General features: G+C 45.5%; 1 protein-coding gene across 1 annotated transcript in view; it reads left to right on the forward strand.

The window, feature by feature from the left end:
- Positions 1-27,887, forward strand: part of LOC144497794 (leucine-rich repeat and IQ domain-containing protein 3-like) — a 67,050-nt gene that overhangs the window by 28,128 nt on the left and 11,035 nt on the right. The window contains exons 4-7 of the mRNA XM_078219230.1: positions 11,815-11,948; positions 14,103-14,205; positions 15,834-15,917; positions 17,688-17,832. Of these exons, the coding sequence (XP_078075356.1) occupies positions 11,815-11,948; positions 14,103-14,205; positions 15,834-15,917; positions 17,688-17,832 (466 nt within the window). The remainder of the gene's footprint in view (positions 1-11,814; positions 11,949-14,102; positions 14,206-15,833; positions 15,918-17,687; positions 17,833-27,887) is intronic.

Below are 27,887 nucleotides of genomic sequence, written 5' to 3' on the forward strand. Positions count from 1 at the left end.
AACCGAAGCGCGTTTCATCATGGTACTTAGCTCGAACACATTAGATGGAATCCTCCCAAAAAAATCCTAAGTGCTGAATTTGCGTAAAAACTGGAGTAAACCCGCTGCTTTTTTCAGCGGGACTTTCAAAACTAATCTCCCATACTAGCGTGAAGCGCAATGAAAATTTGGGGGCTGGGCTTATTCTTAGTAGAGAGGTCGGCAGCATGATGCTGAGCGGGCCACTGTGCATGGGCCGATCTGTCAGAGCGGAGATCAGGGCATGTGCAGTAACCCTGCACTGCCAGCCTCCCGATCGCTGGCCAGCACAGCAACTCCCCCATCGCTGGCCTTGCAGACATCCATGCTCTGATCGCTGTCCACCCTCCCTCTGTCACCAATCCCGACTGCAGAGTAGTAGCGGGGACTCCCCACCCTCACCAATCACCCCCAGAGCCCCACCCCCCAATAGGCCCCACACCCTCAGCACTGGCCAATGACCAATCGGCAGTGCAAATGTGCCCCTTGGGTAGTGCCAGGGGGCCAGGCTGGGGCTGCCAAGCCTGTGTGGAATTCACCAGGACAGAATGTACTTGAGGCCAAAACGTTGTCTGATTTCAAGAAGAAATTAGATATAGCTCTAGGGGTTAAAGGGATATGGGGGAAGGGGGGAGGAATCAGGATATTGAATTCAATGATCAGCCATGATCAAACTGAATGGCGAAGCAGGCCTGAAGGGCCGAATGGCCTCCTCCTGCTTCTAGTTTCTATGTTTCTAACTGCCCAATCAAACTTTGCAGTTGCTCTGTTTCTTCCTTGGTAGCTGGATCTGCTTTTAGAACAAGAACAAAGAACATGGAAAATTACAGCACAGGAACAGGCCCTTCGGCCCTCCAAGCCTGCACCGACCATGCTGCCCGACTTAACTAAAACCCCCTACCCTTTCGGGGACCATATCCCTCTATTCCCATCTCATTCATGTATTTGTCAAGATGCCTCTTAAAAGTCACTACCGTATCCGCTTCCACTATCTCCCCCGGCAACGAGTTCCAGGCATCCACCACACTCTGTGTAAAAAATCTGCCTCGTACATCTCTTTTAAACCTTGCCCCTCGCACCTTAAACCTGTGCCGCCTAGTAATTTGACTCTTCCACCCTGGGAAAAAGCTTCTGACTATCCACTCTGTCCATACCTCTCATAATCTTGTAGACTTCTATCAGGTCTCCCCTCAACCTCCGTCGCTCCAGTGAGAAGTTTCTCCAACCTCTCCTCATAGCTAATGCCCTCCATACCAGGCAACATCCTGGTAAATCTTTTCTGTACCCTCTACAAAGCCTCCACATGCTTCTGGCAGTGTGGCGACCAGAATTGAACACTATATTCCAAGTGCGGCCTAACTAAGGTTCTATAAAGCTGCAACATGACTTGCCAATTTTTAAACTCAATGCCCCAGCCGATGAAGGCAAGCATGCCGTATGCCGCCTTGACTACCTTCTCCACCTGCATTGCCACTTTCAGTGACCTGTGTACCTGTACACCCAGATCCCTTTGCCTATCAATACTCTTAAGGGTTCTGCCATTTACTGTATATTTCCTATCTGTATTAGACCTTCCAAAATGCATTACCTCACATTTAGGTAGTTGGCCTTTTGAACAAATAGTGTTGTCCTGTGCCTCAGTATTACGCTGTTCGCAGTCCATCAACCTTGCGTCATCTGCTCCCCAGAATTACCAGTGCGTGTGTATGTGAGGTGCCAATATTTTATGCAACGTATTGTTTATTACAAATAAACTTTATCTTTCACAAAGATCATTACTAACTAGGCTCTCAACTGCAGTCTGCATAACCACCATGTTTAGATTTTTGCACATATCTTGAAATTCTTCACTGGCAAATTCACCATTGTTATATGTCAGGAACTTTGTTGGTGTTCCTAGTCCCATTCCTATCCATTTTTCTGTGATCTTATCCACAAAGGTCCTTTTGTCTTTACTATGTAAGACAGTTGATGGCTAAATTGAGTAACCATATCAGGATATAAATACTCCTATCCTTGTCTCAAACTTTCAAGTCCATTTCCACCACATTATTGAACTTCCTGGCTAGTGACAAGCTCACAACAAGAAGCAGTGGTGACTTGTAATATTTGATGCAGATTTTGCATTGAGCAATGATTTATTCAGTTAGATCATCATATTTTTTTTATCAAACCCTCCTGCATCTTGAAGTAGTCTTCCGTTTCTGTGGCACTATGTGCAAACTTTGTAATGTCCAAATTATCTTCTTTTTGGTCACCAAATTTCTATTCTCCCTGGTTACCAAAACTTCATGAATTTGTTGATGAGAAATCTCTGGCTTCCTTAGTGATAAGCAGTAATGGCGTGATCAAGTAAAATGCAGATCCACTCATTTTCCAAACACATCCAACATCATCCATCAAGATACACCTTGAGCGTTGCTAACATGCCTGTTTCCACCACCTCCACTGGCAGTGCATTCCAGGCACCCACCACCTTCCATGTGGAAAAGCTTTCTCCGCATGTCTCCCCTAACCTTGATGTGGAGATCCTGGCGTTGGACTGGGGTTAAACACAGTAAGAAGTCTAACAACACCAGGTTAAAGTCCAACAGGTTTATTTGGTAGCAAAAGCCACTAGCTTTCGGAACAGGCTGTTCATTCATCAGGTGGGTGGGAGTTCTGATCACAAACAGGGCACAAAGACACAAACTCGATTTATATGAATAATGATTGGAATGTGAGTCTTTACAGCTAATCAAGTCTTAAAGGTACAGACAATGTGAGTGGAGAGAGCATTAAGCACAGGTTAAAGAGATGTGTATTGTCTCCAGACAGGACAGCTTGTGAGATTTTGCACATCCAGGCATGTTGTAGGGGTTACAGATAGTGTGACATGAACCCAAGATCCCGGTTGAGGCCGTCCTCATGTGTGCGGAACCTGGCTATCAGTCTCTGTTCAGCGACTCTGCGCTGTCGTGTGTCATGAAGGCCGCCTTGGAGAACGCTTACCCGGAGATCAGAGGCTGAATGCCCGTGACCGTTGAAGTGTTCCCCAACAGGAAGAGAACAGTCTTGCCTGGTGATTGTCGAGCGGTGTTCATTCATCCGTTGTCGTAGCGTCTGCATGGTCTCTCCAATGTAGCATGCCTCGGGACATCCTTTCCTGCAGTGTATCAGGTAGACAACGTTGGCCGAGTTGCAAGAGTATGTACCGGTGTACCTGGTGGATGGTGTTCTCGCGTGAGATGATGGCATCCGTGTCGATGATCCGGCACGTCTTGCAGAGGTTGCTGTGGCAGGGTTGTGTGGTTTTGTGGTCACTGTTCTCCTGTTCTCCCCTAACCTTAACACCTTTCACATTAAATCTATGCCCTCTTATAGTCGACGTTTTCACCTTGGGATTTAATGTATGCATCTGTATTTTTAGTTAATAACTATCATCTCTTACTTAAATATCTCTTACTTTGTAATATACTGACCAGTCCGGAGTGATTCTTTCACCACATTCGCATATCTTGAGTAACAATGGTTGCAGAGGATGAGCCTTATGGATGGTGATTGATTTTTGTATGTGAAGCCTTTTTTGTTCCAGTCCTCTGAGGGAAATGAAGTGGACAGTTGCTGACAAATTAAGTTACGGAATAAGACTGTAAGACCATAAGACATAGGAGCAGAATTAAGCCACTCGGCCCATCGAGTTTGCTCCGCCATTCAATCATGGCTGATTTATTTTTCTCATTCCCATTCCTTTTCCCCATAACCCCTGATCCCCTTATCAATCAAGAACCTATCTATCTTTGTCTTAAAGACACTCAATGACATGCCCGCCACAGCCTTCTGCGGCAAAGAGTTCCACAGATTCACCACTCTCTGGCTGAAGAAATTCCTCCTCATCTCTGTTTTAAAGGATCGTCCCTTTAGCCTGAGGTTGTGCCCTCTGGTTCTAGTTTTTCCTACTAGTGGAAACATCCTCTCCACGTCCACTCTTTCCAGGCCTTGCAATTTCCTGTAAGTTTCAATAAGATCCTCCCTCATCCTTCTAAACTCCAACGAGTACAGACCCAGAATCTTCAACTGTTCCTCATACGACATGCTCTTCATTCCAGGGATCATTCTTGTGAACCTCCTCTGGACCCTTTCCAAGGCCAGCACATCCTTCCTTAGATATGGGGTCCAAAACTGCTCAGAATACTTCAAATTGGGTCTGACCAGAGCCTTATACAGCCTCAGAAGTACATTCCTGCTCTTGTATTCTAGCCCTCTTGACATGAATGTAACATTGCATTTGCCTTCCTAACTGCCGACTGAACCTGCACGTTAGCCTTAAGAGAATCTTGAACAAGGATTCCCAAGTCCCTTTGTGTTTCTGACTTCCTAAGCATTTTCCCCTTTAGAAAATCGTCTATGCCTCCATTCCTCCTTCCAAAGTGCATTACCTCACACTTTTCCACATTATATTCCATCTAATATGCCCACTTCTTTGCCCACTCTCCTAACCTGTCCAAGTCCTTCTGCAGCCCCTCCTGCTTCCTCAATACTACCTGTCCCTCTACATATCTTTGTATCATCTGCAATCTTCGCAACAGTGCCTTCAGTTCCTTCCTCCAAATCGTTACTGTATATTGTGGAAAGTTGTGGTCCCAGCACTGACCCCTGAGGCACACCACTAGTCACCAGCTGCCATCCTGAGAAAGACCCCTTTATCCCCACCCTCTGCCTTCTGCCAGTCAACCAATCCTCTATCCATGCCAGGATCTTACCCTTAACACCATGGGCACTTAACTTATTTAACAGTTTCCTAAGCGGCACCTTGTCAAAGGCCTTCTGGAAATCTAAATAAATCACATACACTGGTTCTCCTTTATCTAACTTCCTGTTCCCTCCTCAAAGAACTCTAACAGATTTGTCAGACGTGACCTCCCCTTGACAAAGCAGTGCTGACTCAGTCCTACTTTATCATGCACTTCCAAGTACTCTGCGATCTCATCTTTAATAATGGACTCTAAAATCTTGCCAATGACTGAAGTCAGGCTAACCATTTCCCATCTGCTGCCGCCCTCCTTTCTTAAACAGCGGTGTTACATTAGCTACTTTCCAGTCCTCTGGGACCCTCCCTGCCTCCAGTGATTCCTGAAAGATCACCACCAATGCCTCCACAATTTCCTTAGCTATCACTTTTAGAACCATAGAGTGTAATCCATCCGGTCCAAGTGATTTATCCATCTTCAGATATTTCAGTTTCCCCAGAACCTTCTCCTTAGTGATGGCCACTACACTCACCTGTGCCCCCTGACTCTCCTGAAGCTCTGGCATCCCACTGGTGTCTTCCACTGTGAAGACTGATACAAAATAACTATTCAGTTCCTCTGCCATTTCTCTGCTTCCTATTATGACTTCTCCAGCCTCATTTTCCAGTGGTCCAGTGGCTATTTTTGCCTCTCTCTTAGCTTTTATATATTGAAAAAAAATCTTCCTATCTTCTGGGGTCATAATGTGCTGAGACATTTGCTGATGACAGTTGTTGTTTTATTTTCTTAAAAGCAAAGCCAGGCCAAGCTTGATCCTTTTTCAGCAGTTGATGCAGGGAACTAAGATGGAGGCCCAGTTTTGTATGTATTTCGCGTAGTATGTCACCAGTCCTAAAAATTACCGCAACTCTTGGATTGAGGTGGGAGCCGGAGCATCTTTAATCGCCTGCCCATGGTCCTCCAAAGGATATTGACCTAGTTTGTCCACATTATAACCCAGATAGTACCAAGAAGACACACTTCTCCCTCCTTAAGCGCACGTCAGCTGTTGACAACCATCTCAGGACTTCCTCCAAATTCTGTGAGTGCTCTGCCTTTGTTTTACCTGTAATGAGAATTAATCCAGGTAAATGGCCACCTGAGGTTAACCCTGTAATATGTTCTCCATCGTGCAGGCTGACGATATTCTGCAGAATTTGCAAAAGAAGCAAATCCGTGTGTTTCCCAACCATAAACCATGGATGAACAGGGATATCCACTGCTTGCTGAAGTCTAAGTCTTAGGTGTTCAAATCAGGTGATCCTATAGAAGAAAGCCAGATACGATCTAAGGAGATCCATCAAAGATGCCAAAAGACAATACTGGACCAAGCTAGAGTCCAAAGCTAGCCACACAGACCCCCGCCGACTCTGGCAGGGTTTGCAAGACATAACAGGCGACAAGATGAAGGAATGTAAAATCACCGGCTCCAATGCACCCTCCCTGAAGAGCTCAACGCATTCTACGCCTGTTTTGTGTAAGAGGTCTGCGACAGCATGCCCTCCACCCTGGAAGCCCTGATGAACCTGTATCTGAGGTCACCATTGCAGATGTCAGAGCAGCTTTCTCGAAGGTCAACACATAGAAAGTGACTGGCCCGGATGGGATACCCGGACAAGCACGCAGATCTTGCGCTGATCAAGTGGCGGGGGTATTTGCAGACATCTTCAATCTCTCTTTACAACAATCTGAGGTCCCTATCTGCTTCAAGAAGACGACCATCATCCCAGTACCAAAGAAAAGCCAAGCAGTGTGCCTTAATGACTATCGTCCGGTGGCTCTGACATCCGTCATTATGAACTTCCTCTAAAGGCTAGACATGGCAAGAATCAATTCCAGCCTCCCAGACTGCCTGGATCCACTACAGTTCACCTACCGCCACAACATAGCAGACGCCATCTCCCTGGCCCTGCACTCAACCCTGGAACATCTAGATAACAAAGACACCTATGTCAGACTCCTATTTATTGACTACAGCTCGGCCTTCTTCACCATTATTCCCATGAAACCCATCTCCAAACTCCACTGTCTGGGCCTCGGCTGCTTCCTCTGTGACTGGATCCTGAACTTCTTAACCCATAGACCACAATCAGTAAGGAAAGGCAACAACACCTCCTCCACAATCATCCTCAACACCGGTGCCCAACAAAGCTGTGTTCTCAGGTCATTTCTATGACCTACTGTACTCCTTATATACCTATGACTGTGTGACCAAGTTCCCCTCCAACTCGATTTTCAAGTTTGCTGACAACATCACGGTAGTAGGTTGGATCTCAAACAATGACGAGACAGAGTACAGGAATGAGATAGAGAATTTGGTGAACTGGTACGGTGACAATAATCTCTCCCTCAATGTCAACAAAATGAAGGACATAGAACATAGAACATTACAGCGCAGTACAGGCCCTTCGGCCCTCGACGTTGCGCCGACCAGTGGTACCAATCTAAAGCCCCTCTAATCTACACTATTCCAATATCATCCATATGTTTATCCAATAACCATTTGAATGCTCTTACTGTTGTCGAGTCCACTACTGCTGCAGGCAGGGCATTCCACGTCCTTACTACTCTCTGAGTAAAGAACCTACCTCTAACATCTGTCCTATATCTCTCACCCCTCAATTTAAAGCTATGTCCCCTCGTGCTAGTCAACACCATCCGAGGAAAAAGGCTCTCACTATCCACCCTATCTAATCCTCTGATCATCTTGTATGCCTCTATTAAGTCACCTCTTAACCTCCTTCTCTCTAACGAAAACAACCTCAAGCCCCTCAGCCTTTCCTCATACGATTTTCCCACCATACCAGGCAACATCCTGGTAAATCTCCTCTGCACCCTTTCCAACACTTCCACATCTTTCCTATAATAGGGCGACCAGAACTGTACGCAATACTCCAAATGCGGCCGCACCAGAGTTTTGTACAGTTGCAGCATGACCTCCTAGCTCCGAAACTCAATCCCTCTACCAATAAAAGCTAACACACCGTACGCCTTCTTAACAACCCTATCAACCTGGGTGCCAACTTTCAGAGATCTATGCACATGGACACCCAGATCCCTCTGTTCATCCACACTACCAAGTATCTTACCATTAGCCCAGTACTCTGTATTCCTGTTACTCCTTCCAAAATGAATCACCTCACACTTTTCCGCATTAAACTCCATTTGCCACCTCTCAGCCCAGCTCTGCAGCTTATCTATGTCCCTCTGTAACGTGCTACTTCCCTCCGCACTGTCTACAACTCCACCGACTTTAGTGTCATCCGCAAATTTACTAATCCATCCTTCCACGCCCTCATCCAAGTCATTAATAAAAATGACAAACAGCAGTGGCCCCAAAACAGATCCTTGCGGTACACCACTAGTAACTGAACTCCAGGATGAATATTTCCCAGCAACCACCACCCTCTGTTTTCTTACAGCTAGCCAATTCCTGATCCAAACCATTAAATCACCCTCAATCCCATGTGTCCGTATTTTCTGCAAAAGCTTACCATGGGGAACCTTATCAAACGCTTTGCTGAAATCCATATACACCACATGAACCGCTTTACCCTCATCCACCTCTTTGGTCACCTTCTCAAAGAACTCAATAAGGTTTGTGAGGCACGACCTACCCTTCACAAAACCGTGCTGACTATCCCTAATCAAATTATTCCTTTCTAGGTGATTATAAATACTATCTCTTATAATCCTTTCCAATACTTTGCCCACAACCGAAGTAAGGCTCACCGGTCTATAATTACCAGGGTTGTCCCTACTCGATGAGGTTGTCATCGACTTCAGGAAGCATAGAGGAGAACAGGGACGAAGTAAAAAGGGTCAAGACCTTCAAGTTTCTAGGTGTCCAGGTCACCAACAACATGTCCTGGTCCCCCATGCCGACACTATAGTTAAGAAAGCCCACCAATGCCTCTACATTCTCAGAAGACTAAGGAAATTTGGCATGTCAGCCAAGACTCTCACCAACTTTTACAGATGCACCATGGAATTCCTCATCCAGCTGCAACTGCAAATAAGCATGACTCATATCTAACTTTGAAAAGAGGAGCCCCCTGCCAACTTTACATACAGATCTTCTATCCAGGGAATCGGGTATTTGTAATTAACGGTTTATTGTTTGTTTGAAGTCCCCACAAAGACGGACTGAACGGTCTGGCCTTATAATAGGCATGATGTGGAGATGCCGGCGTTGGACTGGGGTAAACACAGTAAGAAGTTTAACAACACCAGGTTAAAGTCCAACAGGTTTATTTGGTAGCAAAAGCCACACAAAAGCTTGTGTGGCTTTTGCTACCAAATAAACCTGTTGGACTTTAACCTGGTGTTGTTAAACTTCTTACTTATAATAGGCACCATGGGTGCTACCCATTCCGCAACTAGACAGGTTTTATTATACCTTCTCATTCCAATCTTTTAATTTCTGTTTCCATGTTTTCTGTTAAAAGAAATGGAACTGGGCGAATCTTGTAAAATCGTGCGACTGCGTCCGGATCGACATACAAGATTGCTTTGGCTCCTTTTATTGTTCCTAGCCCTTCTCGGAAAACCTCCGGGTATTTTAGCAGGACTTCGCTCAAATGACTATTCTCCAATTGAAAAATGTTCACCCAATCCAGTTGGATTTCTCTCAGTTGAAGATTGATCGTTTGAGCGAAGTCCTGCTAAAATACCTGGAGGTTTTCTGAAAAGGGCTAGGAGCCCAGTGCAAATTTTGTTGAACACTGCTTCCCTGACCATGGATAAGGCCGCACCTGTATCGACCTCCATTAATACTGGATGTCCAATTAGTCTTAAGGTTATTTTAATTGGTTCCGATTTGGTCATTGTCATGCAGTTTAATTGATCCTCGTCGGATGCAGGTGGAGCTTCTGTGGTGTGTGTTCTCCTGGCATCGGCCTATGTGTTGTTTTCCGAAATCTAAGTTTTGAGACATTTTGCTGCTCTGACTGCAAATACCATCAACAGTTACAATGTCTTGCTGGGCAGGATTCTGCAGCGACCCCTGTCTGGTCCAAACTTGGCCTTGTTTTGGGGCGGTCCTGAGTTTACTTGTTTCCGGATCCTTCCTGGGGGCTGCTATATAATTTCCTGCCCCCAAATGGTGATCCCCTAACTCAGTTGCACTGGTGTGGGTGTCCACTTCCATCAGGAACCCTTGTAACTTGTATCCCCACTTGCCACCTTTTCTAAGAATGTAGTGCTTGTTTACAGTCCAGTTGGGCCTCCGCCGGCAGATGTTTTTAGGTAGTCATATTATTTACCCCACATATCAGCCAGTCTCTTAACAACTCATTTAGCATCAACCCAAATTCACAGGTTTCTGCCAGATATCTCAGCCTTGTTAAGAAACTCGTGATGGACTTCCCCAACTCCTGGATTGCCAAGTAAAACCAGTACCTTCTCAGGATCAGACATGGCTTAGGGTCATAAGATTCTTTCACTAGGTCTGCAAATTCCTGAAAGGTTTTGGTATCTGGGGCCTCCAGGAATGTTTAGCTGTGCTTAATGACAAATGCCGATGGTCCAGAAGAATGACCCATTGCTTTTCATCTGATACTGCGTCATTAGCTCCAAAAAAATGCATTTGTTCTATGTATTGAGCCAGGTCCTCCACAGCAGGGTCAAAAGAGTCCAGTATACCAAACAGAGGCACGATGCCTGGCAATGGCTTACCCCAATGCGCCGTAGCTGCTAGTGAATAAGTTCCTTCGCGTCATTCTTTTATTCCTCGTTACCACTGAAATAAGTCAGCAGAGGCTGGTGTCACTTCACTAGATTCCCTTTTATTTACAAACTCTATTATAGTTCATAGAGTGCTATAGGTTCTGTGTCAGCATCCAGAATGGCAGGACTCCTGACACTCCCAGTTATGTATGCAGAAAAGACTTCCTGTTTGGACAGGCAATAAGGAGTTCAAACAGAGAGTTCATATTCTAAGAGACCAATCTCAATGGTCTCGTTGAAGTCTTTACACATAAACATTTTAATCATGGAAAATGTTTCATCTTCATGGACTGAGAGCATTGTAGAAATATTTGTTTATTTTTTAAGACTGTCCCTAAAAGGGTTCTCACAACACCAGGTTAAAGTCCAACAGGTTTATTTGAATTTATTTGAATCAAATAAACCTGTTGGACTTTAACCTGGTGTTGTAAGACTTCTTACTGTGCCCACCCCAGTCCAACGCCAGCATCTCCACACCTTAAAGGGTTAACAGCAGGACTTTGGTTCCTGCGGTTCCTGGAAAAGACATTTTACAAGAAAAGGTATTGAAGCAGTTTTAAAGAATCTGGAGCCCTCTTGATCTTGGTAGAATGTTTACAAATCGGTCACATGGTGGTTTATGGCTTTGGAATAAGAACAGCCTTGGAAACAGCTGGTCGGCTGCTTTTGTTTTGGGGAAAGAACAAGAAAGATCAACTGCTCGGGTAAAGGAGACAACAGCTCCCAAAGCTCCAGATGCATTCAAAAGCAAAGAATGAATGTAAGTAGCTCTGAAGTTGCTCTACGTTCTGAAACTGACTAAGTTTTCCTCAAATCCGTCTGAAAAGCAGTATAAGAGTCATCGATTGTTTTCCTAGACCAGTGCTGTGAAAGTACCTGTATAACCTGGACACCATTTCAAAAACTCCACCATCTATCGTTCTCCCAGGAACCATAGACTTTTAACCATTTGGCTGAATTCCTCTTTCTATTTTTGGTGTGTGTGTTTGTGTGACTTAGGGTTAGAAAGAATAATTATTATACTTTCATATTTTTAGCTGTATGTTAATATGCTTTGTCTTTCTACTTGACAAGTCTGGTTTTATAATAAACTAATAATTATGTTGTTTATTGAAGAAACCTGGACATTGGTCATTCTGAGATTAATAGGGAAAGCACATAATTGGCTGCAAAGATATCTGGAAAAAACATTTAAATATATGTTGTGACCTGTGGAGTAGTGGAATTAGAGATAGACAGTGCACTTCTTCCATCCTGCCCAAAAATGGAATCACCATTGATGCATTTATCTTTGAAACAGGTCTCAACCTGGCGGTGTGAATTGAGGCGTATAAGGGATCTCATCTCCACCATCAACAACATCCTCGCTCATTGTTCTCCAGTTCTGATCCTTCAACGATGGTTCCGTGGATTCTTGGTCAGAAAGAAGCTGAGGTACTGATTCGCTTGCATGTTTTCTTATTTCTTAAGCTCTATTCTAAAAATTGGATTGACAAATGCTCCTCTATGGTTTGATAACACTAATTGTTAAAATAGTTTTTTCTTGTGAAATCCCCATACTGCTGCAGTGTAAGACAAAAATAGAAAATCTATTCCTGATTTTGGTTTGTCAGTCGAGTGGCTGAGACACTGGATAGATATTTCCCATCCTGCCCATTGGCGATTTTCGTGGCGGACAGGAGCGGAGAATCGAGAAACCTGCTGGCGCAAAAATTGTTTGCAATTCACCGAGAGCAGGTTAATTACTGGTCAGGGTATCCCACTGACTAATGGTGTGAACGCCATTTGTCCTCATTGTCATCTCCTGAATGCTCATTAAATTAGCTGCTGACCAGAATAACATACCACCTTCCACTCTTGTGTCACTCCAGTGGGAAATCACACTGGTCTGAACATGTTTGAAAAAGAGCGGCTTGCACCGAATGGAACCAAAAGAGAAAATGCTGGAAAACCTCAACAGGTCGGGCAGCATCTGCAAGGACAGAAAAGAGCTGGATCATCTGGACTCGAAATGTCAGCTCTTTTCTCTCCTTACAGATGCTGCCCGACCTGTTGAGGTTTTCCAGCATTTTCTCTTTTGGTTCCAATCGGTGCAAGCTGCTCTTTTTCAAACATGTATCTACCAAAATACATCACCTCGCTTTTGTCCAGATTAAATTCCATCTGCCATTTCTCCGCCCAACTTTCCACCCTGTCAATATCCTGCTGTATTGTTGTGCAGTTGAGTTTATAAAGATGTAAAGAATGTAAAATACTAGAGGGAAAACAACAGTGCATGGTCCCTTTAAAAGCTGGTTTTGTTCAATGCTGAGATGTTTAAAATGCAAAGTACACACAGACTCTAAGTTGCAACATTTGTTTCGAGGACCAGACAGCACAGGGTTGCCTTGGTAACAGACTCTGCAGGTTTTTGCATTTTGTTAGTCTATGAGTTTAAAGAAAACACTCAGCCAAAGGGAACCTATCAGATTTGAACTTGCTGTTGTTGTCAGCATTGAACCAATCCTTGATGTAGATAATGCATAGACCATCAGGAATACAAAAGAGGAACTCAACAACCTTCAGTTCAGTTCCAACAGGGATTGAGCCAGGAATTCAGCCAGAAGCCCGATCACCTGAAGAAGTTAAAGGCAGTTAAGGACAGTTAGATAAACTGGAGCAGTTGGTTCTTCACTCTGCTAGCTTCAGACAGGTCTTAAGATAAATTCCCTCTAACTAACAAAAAGTACCAAACCAGACATTGCTTACACACAGTGGCCAATTATCAAAGAAGTCCAAAACTTCCCAACGCTATCAGACCTGGTTGTATATTTTCTTTGAGAGTGACTAAAATTCTGTTACTCTTGTTTTGGTAATAAATGTTCCTTGTGTTTATTTGAGCAGCATTTCAATCGAACTTTCCTCCAATTAAAATGCTACTGGTTGAGTTAAAGTTCCTGTTTGGTTAAAAATCAAATAACTTGTTAATTATTCTCTTAAAGCGGTGTCAGGTCTTTATGTTAATGAACCTTTAAATGTTAAGGTAGAACAGTCAACACCTTCCCAAACACTTTTACCCAGATTGCGAAGCGAGGTAAGGGGGATTAACCTCTGCATTGTAACAATATTCTCTGACAATCTTCATCTCTATCCGCAACTCCAGCAATCTTAGTATCATCCGTAAACTTGCTAGTCCTGGAGGATATTGTGGCTGAAGCATCGTGCTGCTTTTTTCTTTTGGCTTGCAGACACCTCGAACAGTCTCCTTCCTGGAGATAAATGGGCTCAAGGGAGTGAGATACGTGTGCTTGGCATCAGGACCTTTGACCCCCTCCCCCCCCCCACGCCGTCCATCACCGTTAATGGCAGGGCAGATAATCAGATCCTGAGCCACTAAGTGATTCGAAGAGATACTCAGCTGTGTAAAATTTATGAGCTCTGAGTCTGAGAAGCAGCAGCTCTCAGTCCAATTCCATCATCATCACCAGTAACATTTAATGAGGCTTTTTTCATCTGTGCTTCCTTGACCTGATTAAAAACTAGACATTATAGCAACCAGTACTGAAACACTAACATGGCACTATTTTCTATCTTATTTCACTGAATCAGAGCTCTATTAGCTCCATGTAAACAGCAAGGTTATCCGGAAAGAAGGGTGTCCGCAGAGTTGTGCAGTTGGGGAATCCACTTACTGGAGGATGGCAGTATGTGGGTGAGTCAGCACTGTGCTGGGAATATACATCAGGGATTATTAGAAATTAATATGTATCTTTAGAATCCCCCTGCCCTCCACCCCATCCCGCTCTCCCACCCCAACAAAATAAGATTAGGTTGGAATTTTCCAGAACCCTCATGGCACTTTTTCCCGCAGAGGAGGAGGCTTGCTATTCGCCATGGATCTTTCAGTCTCACCGAAATCAACAGCGTTTTGCTTCGCTCACCCGTGTGGCCGCTGGAGAACCAGGGTCAACTTCAGGGGGAGTGGAAGATCCCACCAGTGCGAAGGGTCAGAAAATCCCACCCTAGGTCTCTGTGTCATCACTAGTGGCTACAGGGTATCTTTAAAGTTTATTTATTAGTGTCACAAGTAGCCTTACATTAACACTGCAATGAAGTTGTTGTGAAAATCCCCCAGTCGCCACACTCCGGTGCCTGTTCTGGTACACTGAGGGAGAATTTAGCATGGCCAATGCACCTAATTAGCACGTCTTTTGGACTGTGGGAGGAAACCGGAGCGCCTGGAGGAAACCCACGCAGACACGGGGAGAACGTGTAGACTCCATGCAGATAGTGACCCAAGCCGGGAATCAAACCCGGGTCCCTGGCACTGAGGCAGCAGTGCTAACCACTGTGTCACTGTGCTGCCCAAGAACATTGGGGGGGTACTGTGTATCAGAACACTGGGTGGTGTAGTGTGTCAGGGCACTGGGTGGGACTGTGTATCCGGGCACAGGTCAGGACTGTGTCTGGGAACTGAATGGGTTTGTGTATCAGAGCACTGAGTGGAACTGTGTATCAGAGCACCGGGTGGGACAGTGTATATGGCTACTGGGTGGGACTGTGTATCAGAGCACCAGGTGGGACAGTGTATATGGCTACTGGGTGGGACTGTGTATCAGAGCACCGGGTGGGACAGTGTATATGGCTACTGGGTGGGACTGTGTATCAGAGCACCAGGTGGGACAGTGTATATGGCTACTGGGTGGGACTGTGTATCAGAGCACCGGGTGGGACAGTGTATATGGCTACTGGGTGGGACTGTGTATCAGAGCACCGGGTGGGACAGTGTATATGGCTACTGGGTGGGACTGTGTATCAGAGCACCGGGTGCGACAGTGTATATGGCTACTGGGTGGGACTGTGTATCTAGGCACTGGGGACTGTGTATCAGAGCACCGGGTGGGACTGTGTATCAGGGCACTGGGTGAAACAGTGTATATGGCTACTGGGTGGGATTGTGTATCTAGGCACTGGGGACTGTGTATCAGGGCACTGGGTGAGACTGTATCAGGGCAGTGGATGGAGACAGTTTTATTGCAGCTGCAATCCCTTGGCTTTAGTTGTGTTATTTGAATGTGTGTCTCTGCCTTGAAAGTCTGCAGAGCTGAGATTGGCAACAATCTGGATCTTTTCATCTGCAACAGGTTTTACTCAGAGAGCTGCTGCTGATTTAAAGTTTGAATTCATTTCCAGTTGCTGTAGATATAAATTTGAGATTGAGAAATTGCAAAATCAAGTCCAGTTTTTCAAAATGCCTGAAATGATGTGTTATGAATGTTTGTTAAATTGTAGTTTTTATTCTGTACATGTGGTAATGACATTGTTTCACTGATTATCTAGGCAGCCGGCAGCAAACAGGATGATTGGTGCAACGTTGTCCAATTTGAGGTTGATAAAAACAAACTGAATCTTCAGTTGTTGCAGGTACATAGAGTCATAGAGGTTTACAGCATGGAAACAGGCCCTTTGGCCCAATTTGTCCATGCTGCCCTTTATTTTTTAAACCCCTAAGCTAATCTCAATTGCCCGCATTTGGTCCATATCCCTCTATACCCATCTTACCCATGTGACTGTCTAAATGCTTTTTAAAAGACAAAATTATACCTGCCTCTACTACTACCTCTGGCAGCTTGTTCCAGACACTCACCTCCCTCTGTGTGAAAAAATTACCCCTCTGGATCCTTTTGTAACTCTCCCCTCTCATCTTAAACCTATGCCCTCCTGCCTTTGGGAAAAGATGTTGCTATTAGCTGATCTATGCCCCTCATTATTTTATAGACCTCTATAAGGTCACCCCTCAGCCTCCTACGCTCCAGAGGAAAAATGTCCCAGTCTATCCAGCCTCTCCTTATAACTCAAGCCATCAAGTCCTGGTACCATCCTAGCAAATCTTTTCTGCACTCTTTCTAGATTAATAATATCCTTTCTATAATAGAGTGACCAGAACTGTACACAGTATTCCAAGTGTGGCCTGAGCAATGTCTTGTACAACTTCAACAAGACGTCCCATCTGGTTCATATGTTTATCTCTGTGCTGGTTGATACAAGGGTCAGGGTTTTGAATTTTGTTGCAGGCCCCCATTGTCAGGTTAAATAGGAGCCATATCCCCACACTGTGTGGGAAACAGACACAGTGCTGTGATTTTTCCTCAATTGGTCAGTTACTGTCCAAAGCATTGGCTTTCGAAGCTGGAAGGCCCATAGCCTAATTCAGAAGTAGATGAAACCAATAGTTCAGGTAAGGGAGAGCGATGGCGATGCACTCTCTGCAACTTTTAAAAGTTTTCAATTGAAAAGAATGTCCCCGCAACTGGGCTGCCATTGTGGCGGGGGTATGCCACCCAACGTGCTGCCCCAGCTGTGACCAAGTGGGAGGGGAGGATCTGCCTGGAACACGGGCCCCTTGGTCTACTGCCAGGAGGCTGCCACCACTCTAGACAGCTGGCCTAGTCCCTGATGCTTGAGGAGGCATCCAGGTATCTTGGAAAATTCCAGGCTGTTAGCACTCCTCTAACCTCAGTCCCCTTCCAGGAAAATGGCCTATGCCTGCAAACTGACACACCAGACAGCAGTGCAAATTTCCCCACTTGTTTGCCTTCATACTCACCATCATAACGGGGAATAATTCAGCTCAGGATGTCTGTTCATTTAGATTCAGCTAAGAAATCAGATTTTTAACTACACTGCAAGTAACAATCCTCATTTTTAAGGAGAAATTGAAGATTGGACTCAATATCTCCATGGAAACAAACTATCTCAGATCTTGCAATTTAATATTTACTGATTCAAAGAAATAATTGAAGTAAAAATGTTCTAGAGTTTAATTTCTCAACATAATTCTACTTTATAATCAGGTTAACAAATATTGCTGAGTTATCTGGTGATGGTATTACAGGCTGCCCCATTGGGATCCTGTCTGAAATGCTCCATGTGATGTGAAGCTGACCTAAGTCTGTCCCTGGAGAGAGTGTTAGCTGTCAGAAACAATGTCAGGGGATTCATTCTTCGTGTGTGCGTGTGCGCGTGAGAACTGGACCTGTTGAGTTACTGCATTTTTCTCTTCCAACTTCAGGTTGCCATCATTTGTATTTTCCTTTTAATCTCCTAATTTGGCTGTTTATATAATTTGACAATCTATTCACAGCAGAGAATTACATATTTCAACAGTTTATCCTCATTTTATTCTGTGTTTAGGATCGGTGTGAAGCCAGTGAAATAACCTCTGGCATTTACCCAAGCATTTCGCTGTGGGAGAGGGGGAAATCTCCAAACTTTAAGTCGAAGAAAAATGTTTTCAGGCACAGAGTGTTCAGAGAGCCAAACTTTGAGCCACGTCCAGGTAAGCTCGACCTAGTTGTGAATATATTAAAATGACGGACACAAAAGGAGTGATGACTTTTTGGGCCCCCCGAAGGTGGGAATGGCAGTCAGGGAGGGGAGGGCCAGAAAATACTGATGCTGAACGGCGTGTCAATTTCACAGCTCTGGCCTCAGTATTGACATGAATCACCTGGATTTGAGGCAGGGGGGCACAATGGAAATCTCGTTCTCCGCTGTTATTCTGACAGCAGTTTACATCCCAACCCATGCGGACATGAAGACCGCTCTGGACAAAATATACACTACCACAAATAGCCCTGTTCATCATGGCTGGAGACTTCAATCAGGGCAAGCTCAAGAGCGTACTACCAAGTTACCACCAACACATCTCCTGTTCCACCAGACGCCCAAACATTCTAGACCATTGCTACACAAATATCAAACATACCTACTGCTCTATCACCCACCCAGACTTTGGTTAATCAGAGCACAAGGCTGTGCTCCTGCTCCCGGCTTACAAGCAAAAACTGAAATGGGAGAATCCGTTAAAGAAAGTCGTGCAATGTTGGTCTGAGGAATCGGATAATCTACGGGACTGCTTAGAGTCAGTGGACCTGTCAATATTTAAAACCTCTGTGATCAGCCTGAACGAGTAGGCCACCACAGTAACTGACTTCATTAGTAAGTGTGTAGAAAACTGTGTGCCAAAGAAGCAAATCCACTTGTTTCCCAACCGGAAACCATGGATGAACAGGGATATCCGCTGCCTGCTGAAGTCTAGGTCTGAGGCGTTCAAGTCAGGCAACCCTAACCTACACAAGAAAACCAGATATGATCTACGAAGATCCATCAAAGATACCAAAAGACAGTAGCGGACCAGGCTAGAGTCCCAGGCTAGCCACGCGGAGTCCCTCCGACTATGGCAAGGTCTGCAAGATATAACGGACTCCAAGATGAAGGCAGGTAAAATCACCGGCTCCAATGCACCCCTCCCTGATGAGCTCAATGCATTCTATGCCTGTTTTGAGCAAAAGGTCAGTGAGAGCATGCCCTCCATGCCGGAAGCCTCGGATGAACCTATATCTGAGGTCACCATTGTCAACATCAGAGCAAACTTCTCAAAAGTCAACCCACAGAAAGCAACTGGCCCAGATGGGGTACATGATGTGGAGATGCCGGCGTTGGACTGGGGTAAGCACAGTAAGAAGTCTCACAACACCAGGTTAAAGTCCAACAGGTTTATTTGGTAGCAAATACCATAAGCTTTCGGAGCGCTGCCCCTTCGTCAGATGGAGTGAAAATCTGCTCTCAAACAGTGTACAGAGACACAACATCAAGTTACAGAATACTAATTAGAATGCAAATCTCTACAGCCAGCCAGGTCTTAAAGATAAAGTGGGTGGAGGGAACATTAAACACAGGTTAAAGAGATGTGTATTGTCTCCAGACAGAACGGCTAGTAAGATTCTGCAAGATCAGGAGGCAAGCTGTGGGGGTTACTGATAATGTGACATAAATCCAACATCCCGGTTTAGGCCGTCCTCATGTGTGCGGAACTTGGCTATCAGTTTCTGCTCAGCGACTCTGCGCTGTCGTGTACCCAGACGAGCACTCAGGTTCTACATGGATCAGCTGGTGGGGGTATTTGCAGACATCGTCAACCTCTCTTTACACCAACCTGAGGTGCCGACCTGCTTCAAGAAGATGACCATCATCCTGGTACCAAAGAAAAGTGAGGCAGTGTGCCTGAATGACTATCAGCCGGTGGCTCTGACATCCATCATTAGGAAATGCTTCGAAAGGTTAGTCATGGCGCAAATCAATTCCTGACCACCAGACTGCCTGGATCCACAATAGTTCACCTACCACCGCAACAGATCTCCCTGGCCCAACACTCAACTCTGGAACACCTAGATAACAAAGACATCTATGTCTGTCTCCTATTCATAGATTACAGCCCAGCCTTTAACACCAGTATTCTTACAAGACTCATCTTCAAACTTCATGACCTGGGGCTCGGCTCCTCCCTCTGCGACTGGATCCTAACTTCCTAACCCACAGACTACAATCAGTAAGGATAGGCAACAACACTTCCTCTATGATCATCCACAACACCGATGCTCCACAAGGCTGTGTCCTCAGCCCCCTGCTATACTCCTTATACGCCTTTGACTGTGCCAAATTCCACTCCAACTCCATTTTCGAGTTTGCTGACAACACCACCATTGTGGGTCGGATCTCAAACAATGACGAGATACAAGAAAAGAGATAGAGAATCTGGTGAACTGATGTGAACAACAGTAATCTCGCTCAATATCAACAAAACAAAGGAGATCATCATCGACTTCAGGAAGTGTAGGGGAGGACATGCTCCTGTCTACATCAATGGGGATGAAGTAGAAATGGCCGAGAGCTTCCAGTTTTTAGGTGTCCAAATCACAAACAACCTGTCCTGGTCCCTTCATGCGGAAACTATAATTAAAAAAGCCTACTTTCTCAGGAGACTAAGGAAATTCAGTATGTCCGCTACAACTCTGACCAACTTCTACAGATGCACCATAGAAAGCATTCTTTGTATTACAGCTTGGTATGGCTCCTGCTCTGTTCAAGACTGCAAGAAAATACAAAGGGTCAAACTCAAGCTTTTTCCCAGGTCGGAGGTGACGATCACGAGGGGTCACGGGCTCAAGCTGAGAGGGGCGAAGTATAACTTGGATATCAGAGGGACGTTTTTTACACAGAGGGTGGTGGGGGCCTGGAATGCGCTGCCAAGTAGGGTGGTGGAGGCAGGCACGCTGACATCGTTTAAGACTTACCTGGATAGTCACATGAGCAGCCTGGGAATGGAGGGATACAAACGATTGGTCTAGTTGGACCAAGGAGCGGCACAGGCTTGGAGGGCCGAAGGGCCTGATTCCTGTGCTGTACTGTTCTTTGTTCTTTGTTCTTTGAATGAAGGCCGGTCCATCACTCAAACCATCCTTTGACACTGTCTACACTTCCCACGACCTCAGAAAAGCAACCAGCATAATCAAGGACTCCACGCACCTCGGGTATACTCTCTTCCACCTTCCTTCACGTAGAATGAGAACATAGAACATAGAACAGTACAGCACAGAACAGGCCCTTCGGCCCACGATGTTGTGCCGAGCTTTATCTGAAACCAAGATCAAGCTATCCCACTCCCTATCATCCTGGTGTGCTCCATGTGCCTATCCAATAACCGCTTAAATGTTCCTAAAGTGTCTGACTCCACTATCACTGCAGGCAGTCCATTCCACACCCCAACCACTCTCTGTGTAAAGAACCTACCTCTGATATCCTTCCTATATCTCCCACCACGAACCCTATAGTTATGCCCCCTTGTAATAGCTCCATCCACCCGAGGAAATAGTCTTTGAACGTTCACTCTATCTATCCCCTTCACCATTTTATAAACCTCTATTAAGTCTCCCCTCAGCCTCCTCCGCTCCAGAGAGAACAGCCCTAGCTCCCTCAACCTTTCCTCATAAGACCTACCCTCCAAACCAGGCAGCATCCTGGTAAATCTCCTCTGCACTCTTTCCAGCGCTTCCACATCCTTCTTATAGTGAGGTGACCAGAACTGCACACAATATTCCAAATGTGGTCTCACCAAGGTCCTGAGAGGAGACCTTGGTGCGACCACCAATATTCCAAATGTGGTCTCACCAAGGTCCTGAGAGGAGACCTAATAGAGGTATATAAGATGTTGAGAGGCATAGATTGGGTGGACTCTCAGAGGCTTTTTCCCAGGGTGGAAATGGCTGCTACGAGAGGACACAGGTTTAAGGTGCTGGGGGGTAGGTACAGGGGAAATGTTAGGGGGAAGTTTTTCACACAGAGGGTGGTAGGCGAGTGGAATCGGCTGCCATCAGTGGTGGTGGAGGCAAACTCAATAGGGACTTTTAAGAGACTCCTGCATGAGTACATGGGACTTAATAGGATGGAGGGTTATAGGTAGGCCGACAAGGTGGGATATGTTCTGCACAACTTGTGGGGCTGAAGGGCCTGTTTGTGCTGTAGTTTTTCTATGTTTCTATGTTTCTTCCTTTGGGAAAAAGATACAAAAGTCTGAGGACACGTACCAACCGACTCAAGAACAGCTTCTTCCCTGCTGCCATCAGACTTTTGAATGGATCTACCTTGCACTAAGTTGATCTTTCTCTACACCCTAGCTATGATTGTAACACTACATTCTGCACTCTCTCCTTTCCTTCTCTATGTACGATATGCTTTGTATAGCGTGCGAAAAACAATACTTTTCACTATATACCAATACATGTGACAATAATAAAATAAATCAAATCAAAAAAGGAAAATTAGAAGTCCTGCCAAATATACTTGAAAACCAAGAGGTTAACAGGAGGGAGGAACTTAAAGCAATTACCATCACCAGCAAAAGACTGCTGGGGAAACTATTAGTCCTAAAGGCTAACAAGTTCCCAGGACCAGCTGGTCTACATCTTAGCATCTAAAAAGTATAGTAGATGCATTGATTATAATCTTCCAAATTTCCTTAGCTCCTGGAAGGGTCCTAGTGGATTGAAAAATAGCGAATGTAACACCTTTGTTCAAGAAAGGAGGGAGACAAAAAGCAGGAAATTACAGGCCAGTTAATCTAATATCTGTCACAGGGAAATTGCTCAAATCCATTATAGCAGGGTACTTAGAAAATCAGATGTGATCAGGCAGAGTCAACGTGGATTTGTGAAAGAGAAATCCTGTTTAACTAATTTACTCAAGTATTTTGAGGAAGTAAATAACAAGGCAGGTAAAGGGAGAAATCGAGATGCAGTATACCTGCATTTCCAGAAGGCATTTGATAAGGTGTCACATCAAAGGTTACTCACAAGATAAGAGCACATGGTGAAGAGCACAATATATTATAGAGTCATAGAGGTTTACAGCATGGAAACAGGCCCTTCGGCTCAACTTGTCCATGCCACCCTTTTTTCTCAAACCCCTAAGCTCGTCTCAATTGCCCGCATTTGGCACATATTCCTCTATACCCATCTTATCCATGTAACTGTTTAAATGCATTTTAAAAGACAAAATTGTACCCGCCTCTACTACTACCTCTGGCAGCTTGTTCCAGACACTCACCACCCTCTGTGTGAAAAAATTGCCCCTCTGGGCACTTTTGTATCTCTCCCCTCCCACCATGAACCTATGCCCTCTAGTTTTAGACTCCCCTACCTTTGGGAAAGGATATTGACTATCTAGCTGATCTATGCCCCTCATCATTTTATAGACCTCTATACGATCACCCCTCAGCCTTCTACGCTCCAGGGAAAAGAGTCCCAGTCTATCCAGCCTCTCCTTATAACTCAAACCATCAAATCCCGGTAGGGTATCCTAATAAATCTTTTCTACACTCTTTCTAGTGAGGTAATGCATTTTGGAAGGTCTAATACAGATAGGAAATATACAGTAAATGGCAGAACCCTTAAAAGTATTGATAGGCAAAGGGATCTGGATGTACAGGTACACTGGTCACTGAAAGTGGCAATGCAGGTGGAGAAGGTAGTCAAGAAGGCATACGGCATGCTTGCCTTCATCGGCCGGGACATTGAGTTTAAAAATTGGCAAGTCATGTTGCAGCTTTATAGAACCTTAGTTAGGTCACACTTGGAATATAGTGTTCAATTCTGGTCGCCACACTACCAGAAGGATGTGGAGGCTTTGGAGACGGCACAGAAAAGATTTACTAGGATGTTGCCTGGTATGGAGGGCATTAGCTATGAGGAGCGATTGGAGAAACTTGGTTTGTTCTCACTGGAATGATGGAGGTTGAGGGGCGACCTGATAGAAGTCTACAAGATTATGAGAGGACAGAGTGGATAGTCAGAAGCTTTTTCCCAGGGTGGAAGAGTCAATTACTAGTTTAAGGCACAGGTTTAAGGTGCGAGGGGCAATGTTTAAAGGAGATGTACGAGGCAGATTTTTTACACAGAGAGTAGTGGGTGCCTGGAACTCATTGCCGGGGGAGGTAGTGGAAGCGGATACGGTAATGACATTTAAGGGGCGTCTTGACAAATACATGAATAGGATGGGAATAGAGGGATATGGTCCCCAGAAGGGTAGGGGGTTTTAGTTCAGTCGGTCAGCATGGTCAGTGCAGGCTTGGAGAGCTGAAGGGCCTGTTCCTGTGCTGTAATTTTCTTTGTTCTTAGTTAAATAATAGCCTTTCTATAATAGGGTGAACAGAACTGTACACATTATTGCAAGTGTGGCATTACCAATGTCCTGTACAACTTCAACAAGACATCCCAACTCCTGTATTCAGTGTTCTGACCCCCCAATGAAACCAAGCATGCTGAATGCCTTCTTCACCATTCTGTCCACCTGTGACTCCACTTTCAAGGGGCTATGAACGTGTAGCCCTCGATCTCTTTGTTCTGTAACTCTCCCCAATGCCCTACCATTAACAGAGTAAGTCCTGCCCTGGTTCAATCTACCAAAATGCATCACCTCGCATTTATCTAAATTAAACTTCATCTACCATTCATCAGCCCACTGGCCCAATTGATCAAGATCCCACTGCAATCCGAGATAACTTTCTTCACTGTCCACTATGCCACCAATCTTGGTGTCATCTGCAAACTTACTAACCATGCCTCCTATATTCTCATCCAAATCATGAATGTAAATGACAAATAACAGTGGACCCAGCACTGATTCCTGAGGCACACCGCTGGTCACAGATCTCCAGTTTGAAAAACAACCCTTTACAACCACCCTCTGGCTTCTGTCATCAACCCAATTTTGTATCCATTTAGCTACCTCACTCTGGGTCCCATGAGATTTAACCTTATGCAACAACCTATCATGTGGTAACTTGTGAGAGGCCTTGCTAAAGTCCATGTAGACAACATCAATTGCACTGCTCTCATCTACCTTATTGGTTACCTCTTCAAAAAACTCAATCAAATTTGGGAGACATGATTTTCCACTCACATAGCCATGCTGACTGTCCCTAATCAGTCCTTGCATCTCTAAATGCCTATAGATCCTGTCTTCCAACAACGTACCCACCACAGATGTGAGGCTCATTCCCTGTAGTTCCCAGGCTTTTCTCTGCAGCCCTTTTTAAACAAAGGCACAACATTTGCCACCCTCCAATCTTCAGACATCTCACCTGTGACTATCGATGATTCAAATATCTCTGCTAGGGGACTCGCAATTTCCTCCCTAGCCTCCCACAATGTCCTGGGATACACTTCATCAGGTCCCGGGGATTTAGCTACCTTGATGCGCTTTAAGACTTCCAGCACCTCATTCTCTGTAATATGTACACTCCGGTTAGTCTTACTTCGGTGGTCGGTAAGTTAATGGAAAAGGTCCTGAAGGATAGGATTTATGACCATTTGGAAAGATGCAGCTTAATCCGGGATAGTCAACACGGATTCGTGAAGGGTAAGTCTTGCCTCACAAATTTGATTGAATTCTTTGAGGAGGTAGCTAAGTGTGTAGATGAAGATAGAGCAGTTGATGTCGTATACATGGATTTTAGTAAGGCGTTTGATAAGGTTCCCCATGGTCGGCTCATGAAGAAAGTAAGGAGGTGTGGGAGAGAGGGAAATTTGGCTGATTGGATAAGTAACTGGCTGTCTGATCGAAGACAGAGGGTGGTGGTGGATGGAAAATTTTCGGATTGGAGGCAGGTTTCGTAGCAATTCATAATGATGGATGTCAGAGCCACCGGACGATAGTCACTAAGGCTGCTTGGCTTTTCTTTGTTACCGGGATGATGGTCATCTTCTTGAAGCAGACAGGGACCTCAGATTGTTGTAAAGAGAGGTTGAAGATGTCTGTGAATACCCCCACCAGCTGATCTGCACAGGATCTGAGTGCACGTCCGGGTACCCGACCCGGGCCAGTTGCTTTCTGTGGATTGACTTCGAGAAAGCTGCTCTGACATCTGCAATGATGACTTCGGATACAGGTTCATCCGAGGCTTCCGGTATAGAGTGCGTGCCCTCGCTGACCTCTTGCTCAAAACGGGCGTAGAATGCATTCAGCTCATCAGGGAGGGATGCGTTGGAGCCGGCAATTTTATATGCCTTCATCTTGTAGGCTGTTATGTCTTGCAGACTTTAACATAGTCAGCAGGATCCATGTGGCTAGCCTCGGACTCTAGCTTGGTCTGGTACTGTCTTTTGGGATCTTTGATAGATTTTCGTTGATCATATCTGGCTTTCTTTTAAAGGTCAGGGTCACCTGACTTGAATGCCTCAGACCTAGACTTCAGCAAGCAGTGGATATCCCTGTTCATCCATGGTTTCCGGTTGTGAGTTCCAGGGAAACTAAGTGGGAGTTTCAGGGACACTCGGGGTGGGAGATCCAGGGAGACATGAGGTGGGGAGGGGGAGGGGGGGGGCAGAGGGGTGGGAGGAGCGGGTGGCTAGTTCCAGGGAGACTCCAGTGGGAGTTCCAGGGAGACCCTACTGTCTTGTGCACCACGTTATCTCTATTTCCATCTGATAGCAGTTTACCAGATGACAGGTTTAGATGGGGTTGATGGTGAAGTGTTGTTCCCATTAGCAGAAGCTGGTGGAACATAGATTTAGGGGTTTTCGCAACTGCCGCAGGGGGATATGTTAGGAAGAACTTCTTTACACAGCAATTGGTAATGGACTCACTGCCGATGAGGGTTGTGGAAGGGAAGACAATCAATGATTTAAAGTAGATTAGGCACCTGATGGAAATAAACTTGTGGGAATACAGAGATTGAGCAGGGAAAAGTACCTGACTGGATTGCTCTGCAGAAAGATGGCATGAGATCAGTGGGTCCCAGGACCTTCTTCCCTGCCGCCATCACTCTGTGTCTCTGTTAGTCTCTGTGGTAGCAAACTGTGACCAAGGATGGAATTTTCGATCAAATGTCAACTCAGGCAGGAAAAAGAGTTGTGTAGCCTGTTGGCGCCACTGCCGGCTTTTCCCCCCATATTGTTTAACCATTGGTCAAAAAGTATCCCGGAGGCGGGTCCCACGATGTCACGTTGGCAGGGCTGGTTCTGAATGTGCCCGGCCTATTGCGGGTAGGCAATCAGAACGGGCAATCCTTATGGCGTAGAAGCTGTCTCAGGATTCCTGTTGGATTGTCTGCCCCCTCCGCCATTCCCATTCGCTGAAAACCGGACTGAAAATCCCCCCCAGAGTGTTGTAGCGGGCAGGAAAAGTGGTATTGATGCCACCGGTCCCAACACTGGCTTTCTCCAGCATACTGCTAGCAACCTGGCAAAAACACGTAAGGAGCTGGTCCGACACTGCCCGCCCTGTCGGCAACTTCATTTTTTATTGATAAGGACACTGCGCCATTTTTAAAGGCCATCCCAGTACACTAAATTAAAAATAGAACCTCCCCGACCCCCTGCTCCAACCTGAAATACCCCACCCTCCTCAGACACAACTGCCTGGCACTGCCCCTGCTCTGGCACTGGGCTGGGGAGTGCTAGGGAGCAGTATTGGGGCAGTTCCAGGATGCTGCCCGGGCATGACCTTTTCCTTCCTGACTGATACACTCACCTGAGCTCCTCTGCTGGGTCTGCCCATCAGGTGCACACGGTGGAAGGCCAGTTGTAATTGACATCGACATGCCCTCTTGCCACTGTGAACAGATAATGTAATGCAGGAGCGTTTCCAACCCTCTTTTCAGCGGGCAGGAATGGTGGAAGGGGCGGAGAATTGAGTAGGAGTCCCAAAGCAGCTTTTACACTGACAGGATTTCTCCCCCGGATCATCACCACATCCCCACTCCCGTACCTCACCAAAGGCGAAACGAGGATCCTGACTTGAATAATCGGGATCTCTATTTACACCTAATTATTAAAGTAGATCAGGTATTTACGCCTGATAGATTCCGCATGTTACAACATGCACCTGGGGTAGAGACCCCTCCGGAGTCACAGGTAAGTACAGCCTCCAAAGAGGAGAGGGTCATGTCTGGGCCGCGGTTCATTGCTGCTGTTTCATTTCTTTATTTACCCTTAAATGTTTCCAAGCTTTTCCCCTAATTTCATTCTCAATCTTATGAAATCAGTTTCTTTCCAA

Source organism: Mustelus asterias, chromosome 8 (assembly GCF_964213995.1).
Source record: "Mustelus asterias chromosome 8, sMusAst1.hap1.1, whole genome shotgun sequence".
Lineage (NCBI taxonomy): Eukaryota > Metazoa > Chordata > Chondrichthyes > Carcharhiniformes > Triakidae > Mustelus > Mustelus asterias.